This window comes from Ptychodera flava, chromosome 6 (genome assembly GCF_041260155.1).
Source record: "Ptychodera flava strain L36383 chromosome 6, AS_Pfla_20210202, whole genome shotgun sequence".
NCBI classification, from domain to species: domain Eukaryota; kingdom Metazoa; phylum Hemichordata; class Enteropneusta; family Ptychoderidae; genus Ptychodera; species Ptychodera flava.
In genome coordinates this window covers 4,269,272-4,283,722 of record NC_091933.1, presented here as the reverse complement: position 1 = coordinate 4,283,722, position 14,451 = coordinate 4,269,272, and the positions used below count along the sequence as shown (strand labels likewise).

Genomic DNA, 14,451 nt, shown 5'->3' with positions numbered 1-14,451 from the left:
GTTTACGTTCAGAATTTTTACCTGAACAGAGCTTGAATATATTTTATTTAAAGTAATCAAAAGTATATTAAGCATTTTAGGGGTCACCTTGTTTCAATTGTATATGTCAACAAAATTACAATATTATTTATCATCAATTGTGGTATTTGTAAGTAAACATATTATTGGGTCACTTCTTCTGGGTGTATATATTTGCCATGTAGTTAGTTGCTTTAAACTTAAATCACTGTAAATAAGTACTGACTGAATTTTTATTTGTTGCATTTCAGGTCAGTTAGTGCTGTGAACCTGTCAACAACTTCCCAGCAACCACTCATGCACTGTGATTTTCTTCATCTCCACTACGCTAGTATACAATTTGAAAAATATAGTCAGGATGTTGAGTGGCTCATCTGAGGAAGATCTCCAAACTGTCTTATAGATTTGGTGTAGCAGCTTATTGACTATGCATGTGTAGGTTTTTAACCCTTCAAGCCTGACAATGTATTGCATACATGTATATTGATAATATTTAGCAATGCTCCCAGAAAGTCAAATAAGAACTTTAATATTGCAATTAGGTTTATTTCTTTGTCAGACTCCAATTTTGCTGCATGTGGATGGATTTAGTCATAAACAAATGAGATCCCTGGCTGAAATCTCTACAAACCTCTGGCATTGTCTTGGTATCCTGGCTTGGTCAGCTCTGCCTATGACAGACATGTAAGTTCATTGTAGAAATTTCAGTCAGGGTCAAATGAACTGACAGACACCCAAGTCAGTTTGCCTGTACTTGTTAGTTTATCATCCAATCAATTATACAGTGTTCTGTACTAGCAATAGGGATTAACCTTCATGCAATATTAAATCCTTTGCATGACTTTCTGAGAGCATTGCTAAAGTTTATACAGAAGTCAAAGTCCAAGGAAATTCAGGCCTAAAAGGGTTAATGTGCCAACCAGTAATGTGACAACAGTCGCGATGTGTGCTGCCATGAATGGCATGTTTGATTTTGGAATGTTCAAAACATTTATGGTCAACAATATCTGTGCTATTACCAGATGAGAATACGTTTTTGATATAAAATATACCTTATCATTATCCTGTAAAATAGAAAGTGCAGAAACATCTGAATGTGACATCATGTGCACAGAGAACACAAAGATTGTATGACTCATTCGTCGCCATGCCCAGCGGGGTGCTGCACTCTGACTATGCCTGCAAATGGCTGGCTGCTGCTTATTGCCAGTTGACAGTTATATTTTATTGAAGTGTTAACTCTGCACAATAAAATTTCTAATCTTTATCTGCTGTGCAACTTCAAGGGCTAAGCCCTATATAATAATATTTGGTGTGTTGTAATATCGGTAGAAGATTGACTGATTCCACCTTTCGTTGTCAAATTACCTGAAACTTGCATCAAGGAAAATAAAAGCATGAAATTTTGCATTTATTGACCAAATTTTGATCACTTTTACAGTTGTTGTGATTAGGTGATTGTGTATATATATATATATATATATATATATATATATATATATATATATATATATATATATATATATATATATATATATATATATATATATATATATATATATATATATATATATATATATTATATATATATATATATACGTATGTGTATATATTGAAATCTTTTGTGTGTGTGTATATATATATATATATATATATATATATATATATATATATATATATAATGTCAGATGGGTAGATTTTAATAATATATATATATATATATATATATATATATATATATATATATATATATATATATATATATATATATATATATATATATATATATATATATATATATATATAAACACACCCATCTGACATTCGCGTGTATGCGTGAAACTCGAGTTATAGGTACCACACATACTTGTGTTCTCATACTTATTTATATATATATATATATATATATATATATATATATATATATATATATATATATATATATATATATATATATATATATATATATATATATATATATATATATATATATATATATATATATATATCAGTATTATAGAACACACACATTATATATGTGTGTTCTATAATATAGATACATTTCAACAGAGTTTGTTTGCATTAATGACCCTTCGAACATGAATGGTATGATGTGTAAAAATGTTGCCATAACTTATGTAAAATTAATAAATTTGGCATTTTGTTACCCAAAATTGAACACTTCAGGATTAATACATATTGGTTTGGATTGATGACATGTTACAGAACAGTAATGGTAGAACCGATAATCCATATATTTCAAAACGGGAATTCAAATATATGGATTTTGTAGTTGCCCTAACTTTGCAATTTCTCCAGTTTTTGTGTTGAAAATTGGCTTTTTTGCAACTTTTAGGCCCAATTTTACCAGCTTTCTTGGTGTCAAGTGTTCTAAAAGTGAGCTTTTACTTGTCTTTGGATACTTTGCTGAGTAGACATTTCATAAAATCAGACTTAATTATTTAGTTTTTTAAACTAGCAGGAGCTAAAAGTTGACAAATTTCACACGAGAATATCATTTTTTTGACAACTAATTTGCATAAATTTACATAATTGACCATGTGACAGGATTTTTTTGCGTGTGTGATTCATTTCAACCAAAATGTCACACTTTCTGAAAGTTTCAGCATTCTAGCTCACTTAATTAAAAAAAATCAAATTTTGCCCATTTTTTACAATTTACAATGTACAAAATAGCAAAATTGGTGGATTTTGCCCCAATTTTTAGTAAAATCTAAGCGTTTGTCATTTTCACTGACCATGTGACTCTCTTAACATGACACCAGAGATTCTGCCCACAAAAAAAATTACTATAAATCCATTCCTTTAAATGTTATGACCTTTTTAAAAGTCAGATTTATTCCATTTGACACTATTATTATACCATGGGCCTCCCTAGTTCTGATTGGGATTGGCCACAGGTTAGGCTCACAGTTCATCTTTTAGTTAAGTTTTAGTGTGTACTTAAAATGTAGCTTGTGATACATCATTGTCACTATTTTTTAGATCATGTACACAAAATATGACAAGTACCAACAGATGAATTTCAGTTGCTTGATGAAAGCTATTTTTACTTGTCAAAATTCAGTTTGGAATGTTGAACCCGGCTGGGTGACTTTTTCCTGTGACGATTTTTCAGTATCATTAGAACCTATACTATAACATTGGCCCACCTTGATGATGTCACTGAAAAATTTTGCTCAGTTGCCATGTTGTTTTCATATCATAATTTTATTGCATTTGCAGTAAGAGAATCTGTTGTTATCAAAATAATCTACTAGTATAAAAATATGATTCAGCAATACCAAAGTAATAACAAGTTCAATGAAGCATCACAATTTCAAAGAATTTTCACCCTGTATCACTGTCATGATCCCTCTTTCTACAAAAATTAGCCTCTTTGATCCATGTTGTCAAGTTTTAATATTGCAAACCACAACGTCTGGATTACAAAAGGTTGTTCACATCAGTGTAAATTCGATTAAGACCTTTCAGAGGTTCCTTTGATAAAACAAACTGACACATATCCAGAAAAAAACACAAACATAAACAGCTCCAAAACAAGGTACGGTAGTGATTAATCCCATTGATGAAAGAGTCCAGATCATAAACATATAGGTACTGAAACAGTCACAGTGTATGAAATCTTTTATTGAAAGCAGGTAATGTAATATGTACCACTTTGACTGTCATGGATTGTAGGTAGCAAGGATGTTGTTATAAAATACGGTATCTTTCTGAGTCGACATTTTGGAGATGATAGAATCAAGAAATCGGACATGAAGGATATCGTCATCCAAGCCATGATGTGGTTTGTTGCCAACAAAGACACATTGACAGCCCTGGAGAACATGCCCAAAGAGGAGTAAGTACAAATTTCATAGTAATGACAGTGTACAAGACAGGAGTAATCATATTACTTGTTTCAAAAGTTTGTATAACAGTAAATGACATTCACCTCGGCAAATACTGAACATAACTAGGTCAAAATGATAAAATACAGCCATTTATTTTGAACTTCAATTATCAATGACAAGGTGCAGTAATGAGCCAAGTTTCATTATATTTTTGCCATAGGAATATATATAACAGGTGTATCCTTGTTCAATGTTGCCGACCATCATTTACTAAACACCATTGTCATCAATAATACATCAGTCTTATCATTCAGTATTCATCATTCTGTTTGTATATCTGATATGGAGTCATGGTAATTACAACATACCATACTTCAGACCAGTGTAGGAAGTTCATTGAAAATAAAACCAGACATCTGGACAGGTAAAAGTTATGTGCTCGAACAAAATACTACCTGCCTTTATGATTGTTTCTTGTGTACAGTATTCTCATATACTCAAATCTAATCTCTGCAACCAAGAATTGATTCTATCTGTACATCACATAGGTAGCGGTAAAATATATGTTGCCTGGCTAAACATTTAGCTGCCTGAAGTAGGTAAGCAGTTATTTCCCACTCTTCTTCAGACACCTCACAGTAAATGGGTTGAGTGGATATTCCCATATTGTTGATTGTGCTGGGTATTTGTATTTGTTCACAGTCAATTGGCCATGGTGAAGTCTCTGTTGGCTCCCTATGAAAGTAGAGCTTGGGCGCAGACCAACTGGATTCTGGTGCGGGTGTGGAAGGTATGTCTCTCACCCTCCAATATACGTGTGCATTTGTGTTTTCTTATCAACCATTCAACTGTTTATCTTCCAATCCTTTCTGGCTTATTGTCTGCTATGTACATCCTGTGTCATTGTATATAACAACATGTTTTGAAACATGTTTTACACACTGTCCACCATAGGTTGTCGTTGATGACAAAACATATCCGATATTGAAATCATCATTAGTACCATTCTGTAAGATCCTATGTCATCTTATACACCATTATTATTACTCATACCTCATTCCAACACACTTCTTTGCAGGGTTGTGGTTTTGGTTTCCGGTATGTGAAGCCTCCTCATTTACAGTCTCCAAAGGCAACTGATAAGGAAAAAGAAGGGACCATCCTTCAAAGTGAGTATCAAAATTTGCCAGCGATAAGACCTTATACAAACTCATACTGTTGCCTACTTTCAGTATAAGAGATTATTTCTGTGTGTGTCATATATTCCATACAATTCATTCAAAGTTCTAAAAGATTTCTCCAGTGTTTAACAAAGGCTGTGTACTCATACATGTGATTACATATCAATGACATGCAATATGGGGTATAAACAAACCTACATGCCTCAACTTATATGTTGTCTTGTCAGTAATTCTCCTCATGGTGTATACAATGTATATGCAACTATAGGCAGCATACACAATCAAAAACTTGTCAAGTCAATAATTCTTACAAGGATAAGTACATACAGGATTGTACATGTATTACTTAAGGTGGCACTGCATGTTGCCAACACAGTTTTTTTCAAAGCCATATTTCTCATCAAAGATGACAAGGAAACCCCTCATACCATATATATTTTCAAAAAGCACAGAGACTCATAGGTTCAGTATGGTAGCAGTAGTTTAGTTGAAGGATGAAGTGGGTGTATATTTGGGGTAAAAAACCTCAATTTTGGTATTAATGATAAAAATTAATTTAAGTCAAAAACTTGACACTATTTTCTGAAATGTAATATTTCACTTGATAGAAGAGTATATGTAGAAAAAAAAGACTATATTATTTTGCATTATCTATCCTCATTCTAAAATGGCAAGGGTTGAAAGACTGACACTCAAAAAAGTGATTAAAATCATGATTAGCAAAATTATGTCTCTTATTCAAAATGTAAGAACATAGTCACCAAACAAAATAGTCGTTTTGTAATATAGCATTTAAAGAACATAATGTGAAAATTTTAGAAAACTTGACCCAGCCAGAGTGGAGTAAAATTCTTTGGAAATTTTGAAATTGGGAGGAAAAAGAAACCAGGAAATCGGGTGATTTGCATACATTTGCATAAATTAACACTTCTTTATCACACAACTTACAACTGCTTGACAAGCTAAAAGGTGAACCCAACCAATATTTTAATCTTTGGTTAACAAATTCATTAAAATTGAATGAATATTTGCAAAAATGTACTTTTTGAGCAAAATGCGCTGTGTAAGGTGCAGCGCCCCCTTAAGAGACAAAATACAGATATATGATAATCTATACAGTATAAATATGTAATCTATACAGTATAGATATTAGGGGCCCCAACTCGACTAGTTCAGAAGAACTATATTGTGGTCCCCACTAGGAATACCTGCTAAATTATGGAACATAAATTTAGCAATTGTACCGATTTGTCTATCTTCATTTTTCCATGTGTTTTTTTGAGTGAATGTAAATTTATATTTCTAGCGAAATAAACTGAATGAATGAATGAATTAAACATTGGATGTGTTGTGTTTTCATATTTTTCAGGGCCCTGTCCGTCTATAATGTTCCAAGATCTCATACGAGAGGTACTGTTGGAAGATGACAACTTTACAACACATTTTTTGAACACAGTACTAAATCAGCTTAATTGGGCATTTTCAGAATTTATTGGTATGCTCCAAGAGGTAGGTTATCATTGCTATTCATGCTACCAGTTTTCTCATCCATGCATTTTTAGGTGATTTTATGTATAATGGCACCAAAGGCAACATAAAAAAACACTGTATTGATTGGATATTTTTTTTCTGAACCATTTGAAATTCCCTTGCAAGACTGCATATCACACCCAGCTCAAATAGTCATAAAGGGTAAACTTGTAAAACAACAGGCAGTATGTTGATAAAGAGTTATAAAAAAAACCCAAACATTAACATCTGCTAGGGTGTCAAGATGCAATTCTCACAAATTTACTTGGGTAATCACATGACTGAACTGTATCAGAATCAGTCAGCAGAGTACAGAAATGTTCATTCTCTTGAAAATAGAAAAATCACAAACAGACATCCTTGTAGTTAAATAGAGCAGAGGAGCTATCAATGTCAAAATGTTCTATGGTGTGTCTCATCCATCAATGATAATTTCATGGAATATTTTGAAAAAAAAAAACAAAAAATAAGAGTATGTGAAAGCCACTGGCGCTTACACTCATGAGGGGAAAACAATGATCTCTGTTTTGTGTTTACCATACCTCAGTTGAATTCCATAAACAGGCTATCAAATGGACATTAGGAGTACATGCAATAAATATTTGTAGCATGATGTATTTAGTAATGGTTGTCAAAAACCAAACTTTGGACTGTTCAGTCATAGCTTGCAGTACAGTGTTTACAGTATTTACCTAAGACTTGTGATCTAAGTTTGAGATCCAATGTTGTCAAAAAATGCTCCATTGATACATGAATTTATTGCATTCTACAGATATCACATTTGTCTACCAAGCCAGAACCACATTATGTTGATTCACGGCAACTTAAATTATGTGGCACATGTTTTGATCTGACCGTTGGACTGACAAGAGTACTAGAATTTGTCACAGCAAAAGTACCAGAGTTGTTTCTAGATTGGTCCAGACCCTCAGCTGAGTCAATACTCTGTAGGTTATTCCAGGTAAGACAGAAATTTGTGAAGTGAGAATTGTCTGTCTCCTGAACCAGAGACTGGTATACTATGAACATAGTATTTACTTTAGATGGACAAAAATATTTTATTTTATGCCAACAGGAAAATTTGCTGTGAGAAGGAGTGACAAATATGAGCAAATTTCCTGATGATTTTAGCTCCTGGATGTGTTTTTCATTTGACATTCACCAGAATATATGCTATGATCTGTGTCTCATTTTACAATGACCCACAAACACACACTTTTATCTGTGTCATTTCCATCTTTACAGCTGCTGACTCAAGTATTGAACAGAGTTACAGCAAGGTATAATGTCTTTGAAAATGTTGTCCGTGTTGATCTGCCTGGAATGGACAGCGTGGACCACTTTCCCATATTAGCTGCAGTTGCTGGTATATTAACCAACCTTATGTGCCACAGGGATGACAAACTGTGAGTCCCTCTTCTAATTTTCATCATGACTGCTTTCTGTTATAAAGAATCTTTCTCTTCACAAGACTCTGAAAATGGATGACATTTCCTTGTCAGAGAAGAGAGTATACACTTTCCCTGAAAGGCTTTCATCACCTGTCACTGTCTGTTAAGAGAAAACCAAGTGAATAATTCTTCTATAAAGCAAACTTCAGCAGTAAAAAGTAATATTCAGTCAAATAGGTACATAAACTATGTACCATGAGCACTAAGTAAGTTATTTTGTAATTCTATTTACAGAAGAGAATGTGCCAGCTCAGCCATATTGGCAGATCCTAATTTCCAAATATCAACTGTTGAGTTTCTGTTGGATGGTGATGGGCCTGCTGCAGCTACTATAAGGGGACAGCGAAGATTTGACAATAATTTCTCATTTCGAAAGTGTAAGTAAGAGTTAAATTTAGTTATGTTGTCAAAGTAAATGCTAAGTATATTGCAATTTCACTGAAAAGCATCAAGGTCAACGATATTGAATGTTTAATGGTTAAAGAAAACAATACCAATTGTGTCTCTGACTGATAGCATACTTGTAATAATGTCAGACATCTTGAAAATTGCTTGTCATTCATGTTTGTGTTTGAGAATTCTGTTTTCCAGTGATGTTGCCATTAGAACTGCATCTTTGAAGATTGTAGACCCCATAGGTTAAACCCTGAATTCAAATAGACCAAGAAATGCATCTAGAAATATGTTGATTTCATATGCTTTTGTACACATGGATTTGTCTTTATGGCCATCACATGATCTTTTAAGTGTAATGACTCTGTAGAACACTGCATGTCCTTCTTGTTCCCAAATAGAACAATTGTGTAGAAATTAGATGTACTGTTTTAAGATGGTAATTCCCATCATTGTTCAAGAGGTTAGAGAGTCTAACTTTCTGGGAATATACTTTTGATAACAGATGATGAGGTTGGACCAGAAGAAATCACAATGTTAGCTGAAATGATCTCACATTTGAAAGCACAGCAGACTGTAGCCCCTCCACCCCCACAGGTATGCTTTGCCAGGCATTGGTATCTGCCATCTTTCAAAAATGACCTGTCAGCAGTAGTTATCTTGGCCTATTTCATAATCACACAACTCATTACCATAAATTTCCAAGTAGACTATCAGTAGTTTAGTAAGCATGTAGTTATGACGTTAGATAGCAGTGTAATGCTGATAATTTCATAGATGTCTACAAACTTACTGCTTTCTGAATGGTAAGGCATGATATGATATATGTTCATTATGATATTGTTGTACAAAACAGTGATATTCACCATTAGTTTAAAACATTAGTTGATAGGTGGCTATCTACCTGTTTAAGTGTTTTGTGATTTGTGAGGGTAATTTTGAAATTTTTTGTAATGTCAAAACAAGAATCTGAAGCAATATTTTATGACATTTTGGTTACAGACTCCAGCAGATGAAGAGATATGTCCTATATGTTATGCAAGACCTCTTACCAAGGTGTTCCAACCGTGTGGACACAAATCATGCAAGTAAGTAGTCAGTGACACCTTGTCTCTAGCAATGGAAAGTGATGCACTTCCACATAAAACACTCAATTCCCATGTTCACCTTTGCAGCAAAAGTGTCTAGCACTGCCATCGAATGCCATGGAAGATGGACAAGTGTGCGCCATCTGTCCTGACTGATCAGTTGCATGGTGTGTACACAAATACTGCTATATCAGTGATAGAGAAAACAATAAGATGATACAGTGGCCCAACATTGTAACAGTATCTTGCAGCTTCCTAGGCTGTACAGAAAGCTTTTTCATGGCAATGTATCATGTCTGTGTTATCATTGCTTTCTCACCATCACCAGTGTAATTATTATCACCATCTCCATTGTTCACACATCCTCATCTGTATCATCACCATAATCTTCATCATCGCTTACAATTTGAAGCAAAATGACAGAGTCTGTTGTAGATCCCATGCTTTGATGGAGTGATTCCAAAAGTTGTTACCAAGTGTGTTTTTGTAATGATTTCAGATCATGCATCACCCAGCACTTGATGAACAACAAGAGCTGCTTCTTCTGTAAAGCAGAAATCAAGGATGTTGAAGACATTCCGCCAAAACTTTTCCCGTGAACATGCCAAGGAAAATTACCCTCAGATCTGTAAATGTGCCAAGGGATGGGTCACGTGTTGCTCTGTGTATGAATGTTGAACAATTTCAGAGAATGAGCAAACCAAACACATCAGTGAAGTCTTCACAAGTGACTGAAGTAGATGATAAAAACAAATTTCAAAAGATTTCAAAGTAAATCTCTTTATTTCCTGCATGACTTTAAAAGCTATATGTGAATAACCTTACATGTCAGAATTGTGCGCATTGGATGTATGTAACTTTCATTCTTCAAGATGGAGTGTGCCCAGAATGGTTTGCAACAGACATTTGCTAATATGCTTACCGTTCCTTTACATTCATCTTTACAAAACTTGAAAAAACTTAGTCATGTAAGAGATGTGTGTGTGTGTGTGTGCGTGTTTGCGCGCGCACGTTTGTGTGTGTGGAGAGAGAGAGACATAGAGTGAGAGATACAGAGAGACAAAGTTTTGTCCTTAATTACGAACTTTTCTAAGCACTTCACAATTCTTATTTTGGTATCCTGGATATTTTTATTGAGCATTTGTTTTTTGCAGACTTTTAACGATTCAATAAGTTTTAAAAAGAGAGGTTTGTGATTTCCCATTTACATTTCAACTCTGCATTTGAAATCAGTATTATAAAATTAAGTCATGAGCAAAGGAAGGCAATATCTGTAAATGTTCTTTATTTTAGCTCCGACACATGTTCTAGTAGAAAAAGTTGTGTTTTAGATTCTGTTTGTTTGTCATGTGTGCTGTTACAGATACAAATTTTATAGGTCTTCATTGAAAATGATGATAATTTATATAAAAACTCAAGTTTGTTTTTATCCATTGCACAGTTAGAGTTCTGAGAAGAAATGCATCCAAGAATTGATAAATATCCACACTTTCCAAGTAGACAAAGTCACTATTATTTCAAATTATTTTGGTTAGTTTTATTTTCATTTGAGAAATGATTTATGTTGTTCGGCTTACTGAAGCTCTGCTCACACTTTTTGTGAATACATAGAATGTCAATAGGCTGATCATATAATTTCTGTTATGTACCATAAATTTGGCATTTATTGTTACAAGCAGGGAGGGAGTAGATATCTGACAATTGACAATTTGTCGTGTTTCAGTGAGAAAAACAGTGTGAAACACATGAATAATGCCTTCGTCTTAACAATAATGAATTTGTCCAAAAGATAATGACTTTGTCCCAAAGATAGTGACTATGTGCCTTTGATAAATGTTTGCAACATTTTACTAGATGTTCTAGCTCACTGACAGACCAATGTTCCTTGTATGATGAGAAATTCTTCTGTATTTGCCATCATGAAACAAATTTTCTAAAATTGTAGCATGCAAACTGATTGAGCTGTCATACTCAGTTAAGTTGAGTTTTCTGTCTTACGCTGTGATCTGTATTTGTATTAGAGGAATGAAAATACAGTAACATACAGCATAGAGTGATTATCTGGACATTGGCCCTCTATCACGGAAGATGTCAATTTACACCATGGCTGTGAATGGCATGTTTTGGACTTCAACATGGTTATCTGGGATATACAGAGTCTGTCTTGTGTACTTTCCATCCAGTATTCAACTCACAGTGGTTGGAATTAGAGACATTTCATGACAAAGAAAATGTTTATCAATCAAGTGGTTTATCAAATAGCAATATGTAACAGCACGCATGAACACATTTAGATAAAATCAGTAAATAGTATTGAAAATATTGTAAATTGAAGACTTTAAGCTTACTGCATGTAATTCACAGTCACAGGGCAAGAGGGGGAATAGGCATTGTAATATCCTACAGTTCCTTTGGCAAGGAATGTCTTCCAATCAAGAAAATTATGTACGTTATCATGGGAAAGACTACCACCCCTTGTTATAGATAATAATTTTATGATGAAATAGTATGTCAGTGGGTTAGTAATCAGAGCACAGTTGTAATCAAAGGTTTTAACCATTCTAATCAATCAGTTTATTTATGCATTGCAAAAATGGTGTTATCAGAACCAGAATCACTTACTCAAGTCATTTCCAAGCCAAATCATATCCCACTAGCTACTAAAGCAGTTCATGGTATCCAGCTGTGATTCTGATTCTGAAAGCAGCCTTTGTCTCATGAGGTTAAATGTGATTTTAGCATGCATTTCACTGTGAATGAAGTAGTCAATTCTAGGCCACCGCATAGGTGCTAAGTAATTTATAAATCCAAGGCTATTGTATTTAAAATGATGAATGTTGTGTATTATATTCTTGCATGTAATGTAAGTGTTGTAAATATTGCGTCAATGTTTTATATCTTGTGTGTAAAATTTGTCAGTCTGTAGCTGTGTGAATATTTTGATGTTCCAGAATAAGCTGTGTTGAGTAAATAACTGCTGTCATGATATCAGAGACTGCCCCATAGATCAATAGTTGGTGTCACCATTTAGATTTGTAATTTCATTAGAAACATTTGTACCTGTTTTATTTATTTATTCAGATTAGCTTCAGAAGCTTTGTAATTGTTATCCTGACTTTGCTCTGGAAAGTCAGTTCTCAAGTAATGAGCCAACCAAGCTGTTCCAAACCATCCAACATTCATTCTGATCTGGTTCCTAATAATCATAAGAACAGTAGCTGTAACTGGTGTTGGAAGTTTTCATTATTTTGTTTCAGAGAACCGGTACATTTTCTTCTTCTCCTTACAGTAAACATGGTATACAATATGTGCTGTTATTATTGACACGTTTTCTAGTCAAGTTGTCAACAATAACATTGGGCACAATACACATACAGGCTTTATTGACAAGTTGAATGCTGGGTATTTCAGGCATGATTTTGAGAGAATGAAAAGAAAATGTGTATTCCACAAACATGAATATACTGGAAAAAACATCAAAAGTCACAGCTAATGGAGCTTTAGGTAGAAATGTGTGTATCATTTCCCAGTACCCACAAGCAATGTTTACTACAGGTGACAAGGATGAGCCATACATTCAACTTCTTTTGACTTCATCTTTCTGTGCCAGCAGATACAGCATGACTCAGCGTATCTGCCAGGTATGTCAATCAAGCTTACAGTGTGAATGTTGGTGGATATTGACCTTTTGCTCATCAGGACATGATTTCAACCTATGGCTTCAATAAACAGTCGTTTCCCTTTGTATAAGATGCTTTTATGCTCCTTTTATTCCCTGAAATAGAGTTTAACATTCAAAGGAGAAAGTAGTTTTCTTTCCCTGATAAAACCTTCAATATTTATAGTGATTCGTAGGCAAAAATTTTGTCTTTTTTCTCTTACCACACTGTAGTGTAGTTTCCATCTCAAAGTCTCATTAACAAAAAATATTCTAACACAATTTTAGATTCGTGTAGAGCTATGGTGATGGTTTAATGCCTTAGAATTAAATTCCTTAGAATTGAACCAGTAGAAATTCATGCAGATATTGCTAGTCATCTTTCTTACACAATACACCATGTCATACTATGTCTTCCTCTGACCACTTTTTTCCAAATACTTCAGAGATCCCATTCACTTTGTATCCTGCAGGGTAACTTGATAGTGTGTCTCTTTACTGTTCTATGACCAAGGAAACATTTGGATTCACAGCGCCCTCTAGAGCCAGTTCACAGTGCCGATGCCATTGATTATCATTTTGATTTTTTATTGTCCAATAGTGTAACTGTAATTACCTTCAAAATGACTTGATAGAAGAAAATTTTATCCTGCATTTTAGAAGTTGAATGTTGTTTGTATGTATGTATGTATGTATGTATGTATGTATGTATGTATGTATGTTTGTTTGAACTGGTACTCGCAAACTTTTTAGTTTTCTGCTTTTTCATTTTAATTAACAATGTAATGAAAATTGGACTATGTTACACACATTGAAGATGAAATTTAAGACAATAAAATTTATTGAACTGATAAAGAAGAGGAATGCCTGTCCTTTGGCTCAATTTTTATGAGAAAGTCCATTCTTGTCATGGATAAGATGGGTTTAGGCCAAACCATGGGGGTGAAACAGTTACATGCTGGTGATTGCAGTATCTCTATAACTACATTTTGCTTTAGGGTGCATTACAGCAGCTGTATCTTGTATTTAAGCATTGATTCCATTGACAGGTACAATCCCTTCAAGGAATTGCAAATGGACAATCCTTAAACACAGCATAATATAACCTTCATCAGCACTTGCTCACGTAGCAAACTTCATTTAACTGTCAAAAACCAAAATAGGGAGATTCTACGAATTTTGATGCTTGGAAAGATTCTAGATGTGAGACAGGTAGTTCTTATAGAAACTGTATTTGTCACCACAGCAGAGAGATCAGCCATCCAAAATCCACAT

At 33.9% G+C, this 14,451-nt stretch overlaps 1 protein-coding gene across 4 annotated transcripts in view; it reads left to right on the top strand.

Moving 5' to 3' along the window:
* The window catches only part of LOC139134639 (E3 ubiquitin-protein ligase RNF123-like), a 35,229-nt gene extending 21,193 nt beyond the window's left edge, over window positions 1-14,036 (top strand). For all 4 annotated transcript variants that reach the window (XM_070701592.1, XM_070701591.1, XM_070701590.1 and 1 more), the window contains exons 19-28: window positions 3,721-3,883; window positions 4,578-4,665; window positions 4,954-5,044; window positions 6,426-6,565; window positions 7,359-7,547; window positions 7,832-7,992; window positions 8,272-8,414; window positions 8,936-9,027; window positions 9,433-9,518; window positions 10,018-14,036. In XM_070701592.1, coding sequence (XP_070557693.1) covers window positions 3,721-3,883; window positions 4,578-4,665; window positions 4,954-5,044; window positions 6,426-6,565; window positions 7,359-7,547; window positions 7,832-7,992; window positions 8,272-8,414; window positions 8,936-9,027; window positions 9,433-9,518; window positions 10,018-10,117 — 1,253 coding nt within the window. In that variant the 3' untranslated portion in view covers window positions 10,118-14,036. The remainder of the gene's footprint in view (window positions 1-3,720; window positions 3,884-4,577; window positions 4,666-4,953; window positions 5,045-6,425; window positions 6,566-7,358; window positions 7,548-7,831; window positions 7,993-8,271; window positions 8,415-8,935; window positions 9,028-9,432; window positions 9,519-10,017) is intronic.
* The last annotated feature ends 415 nt before the right edge of the window (window positions 14,037-14,451 follow it).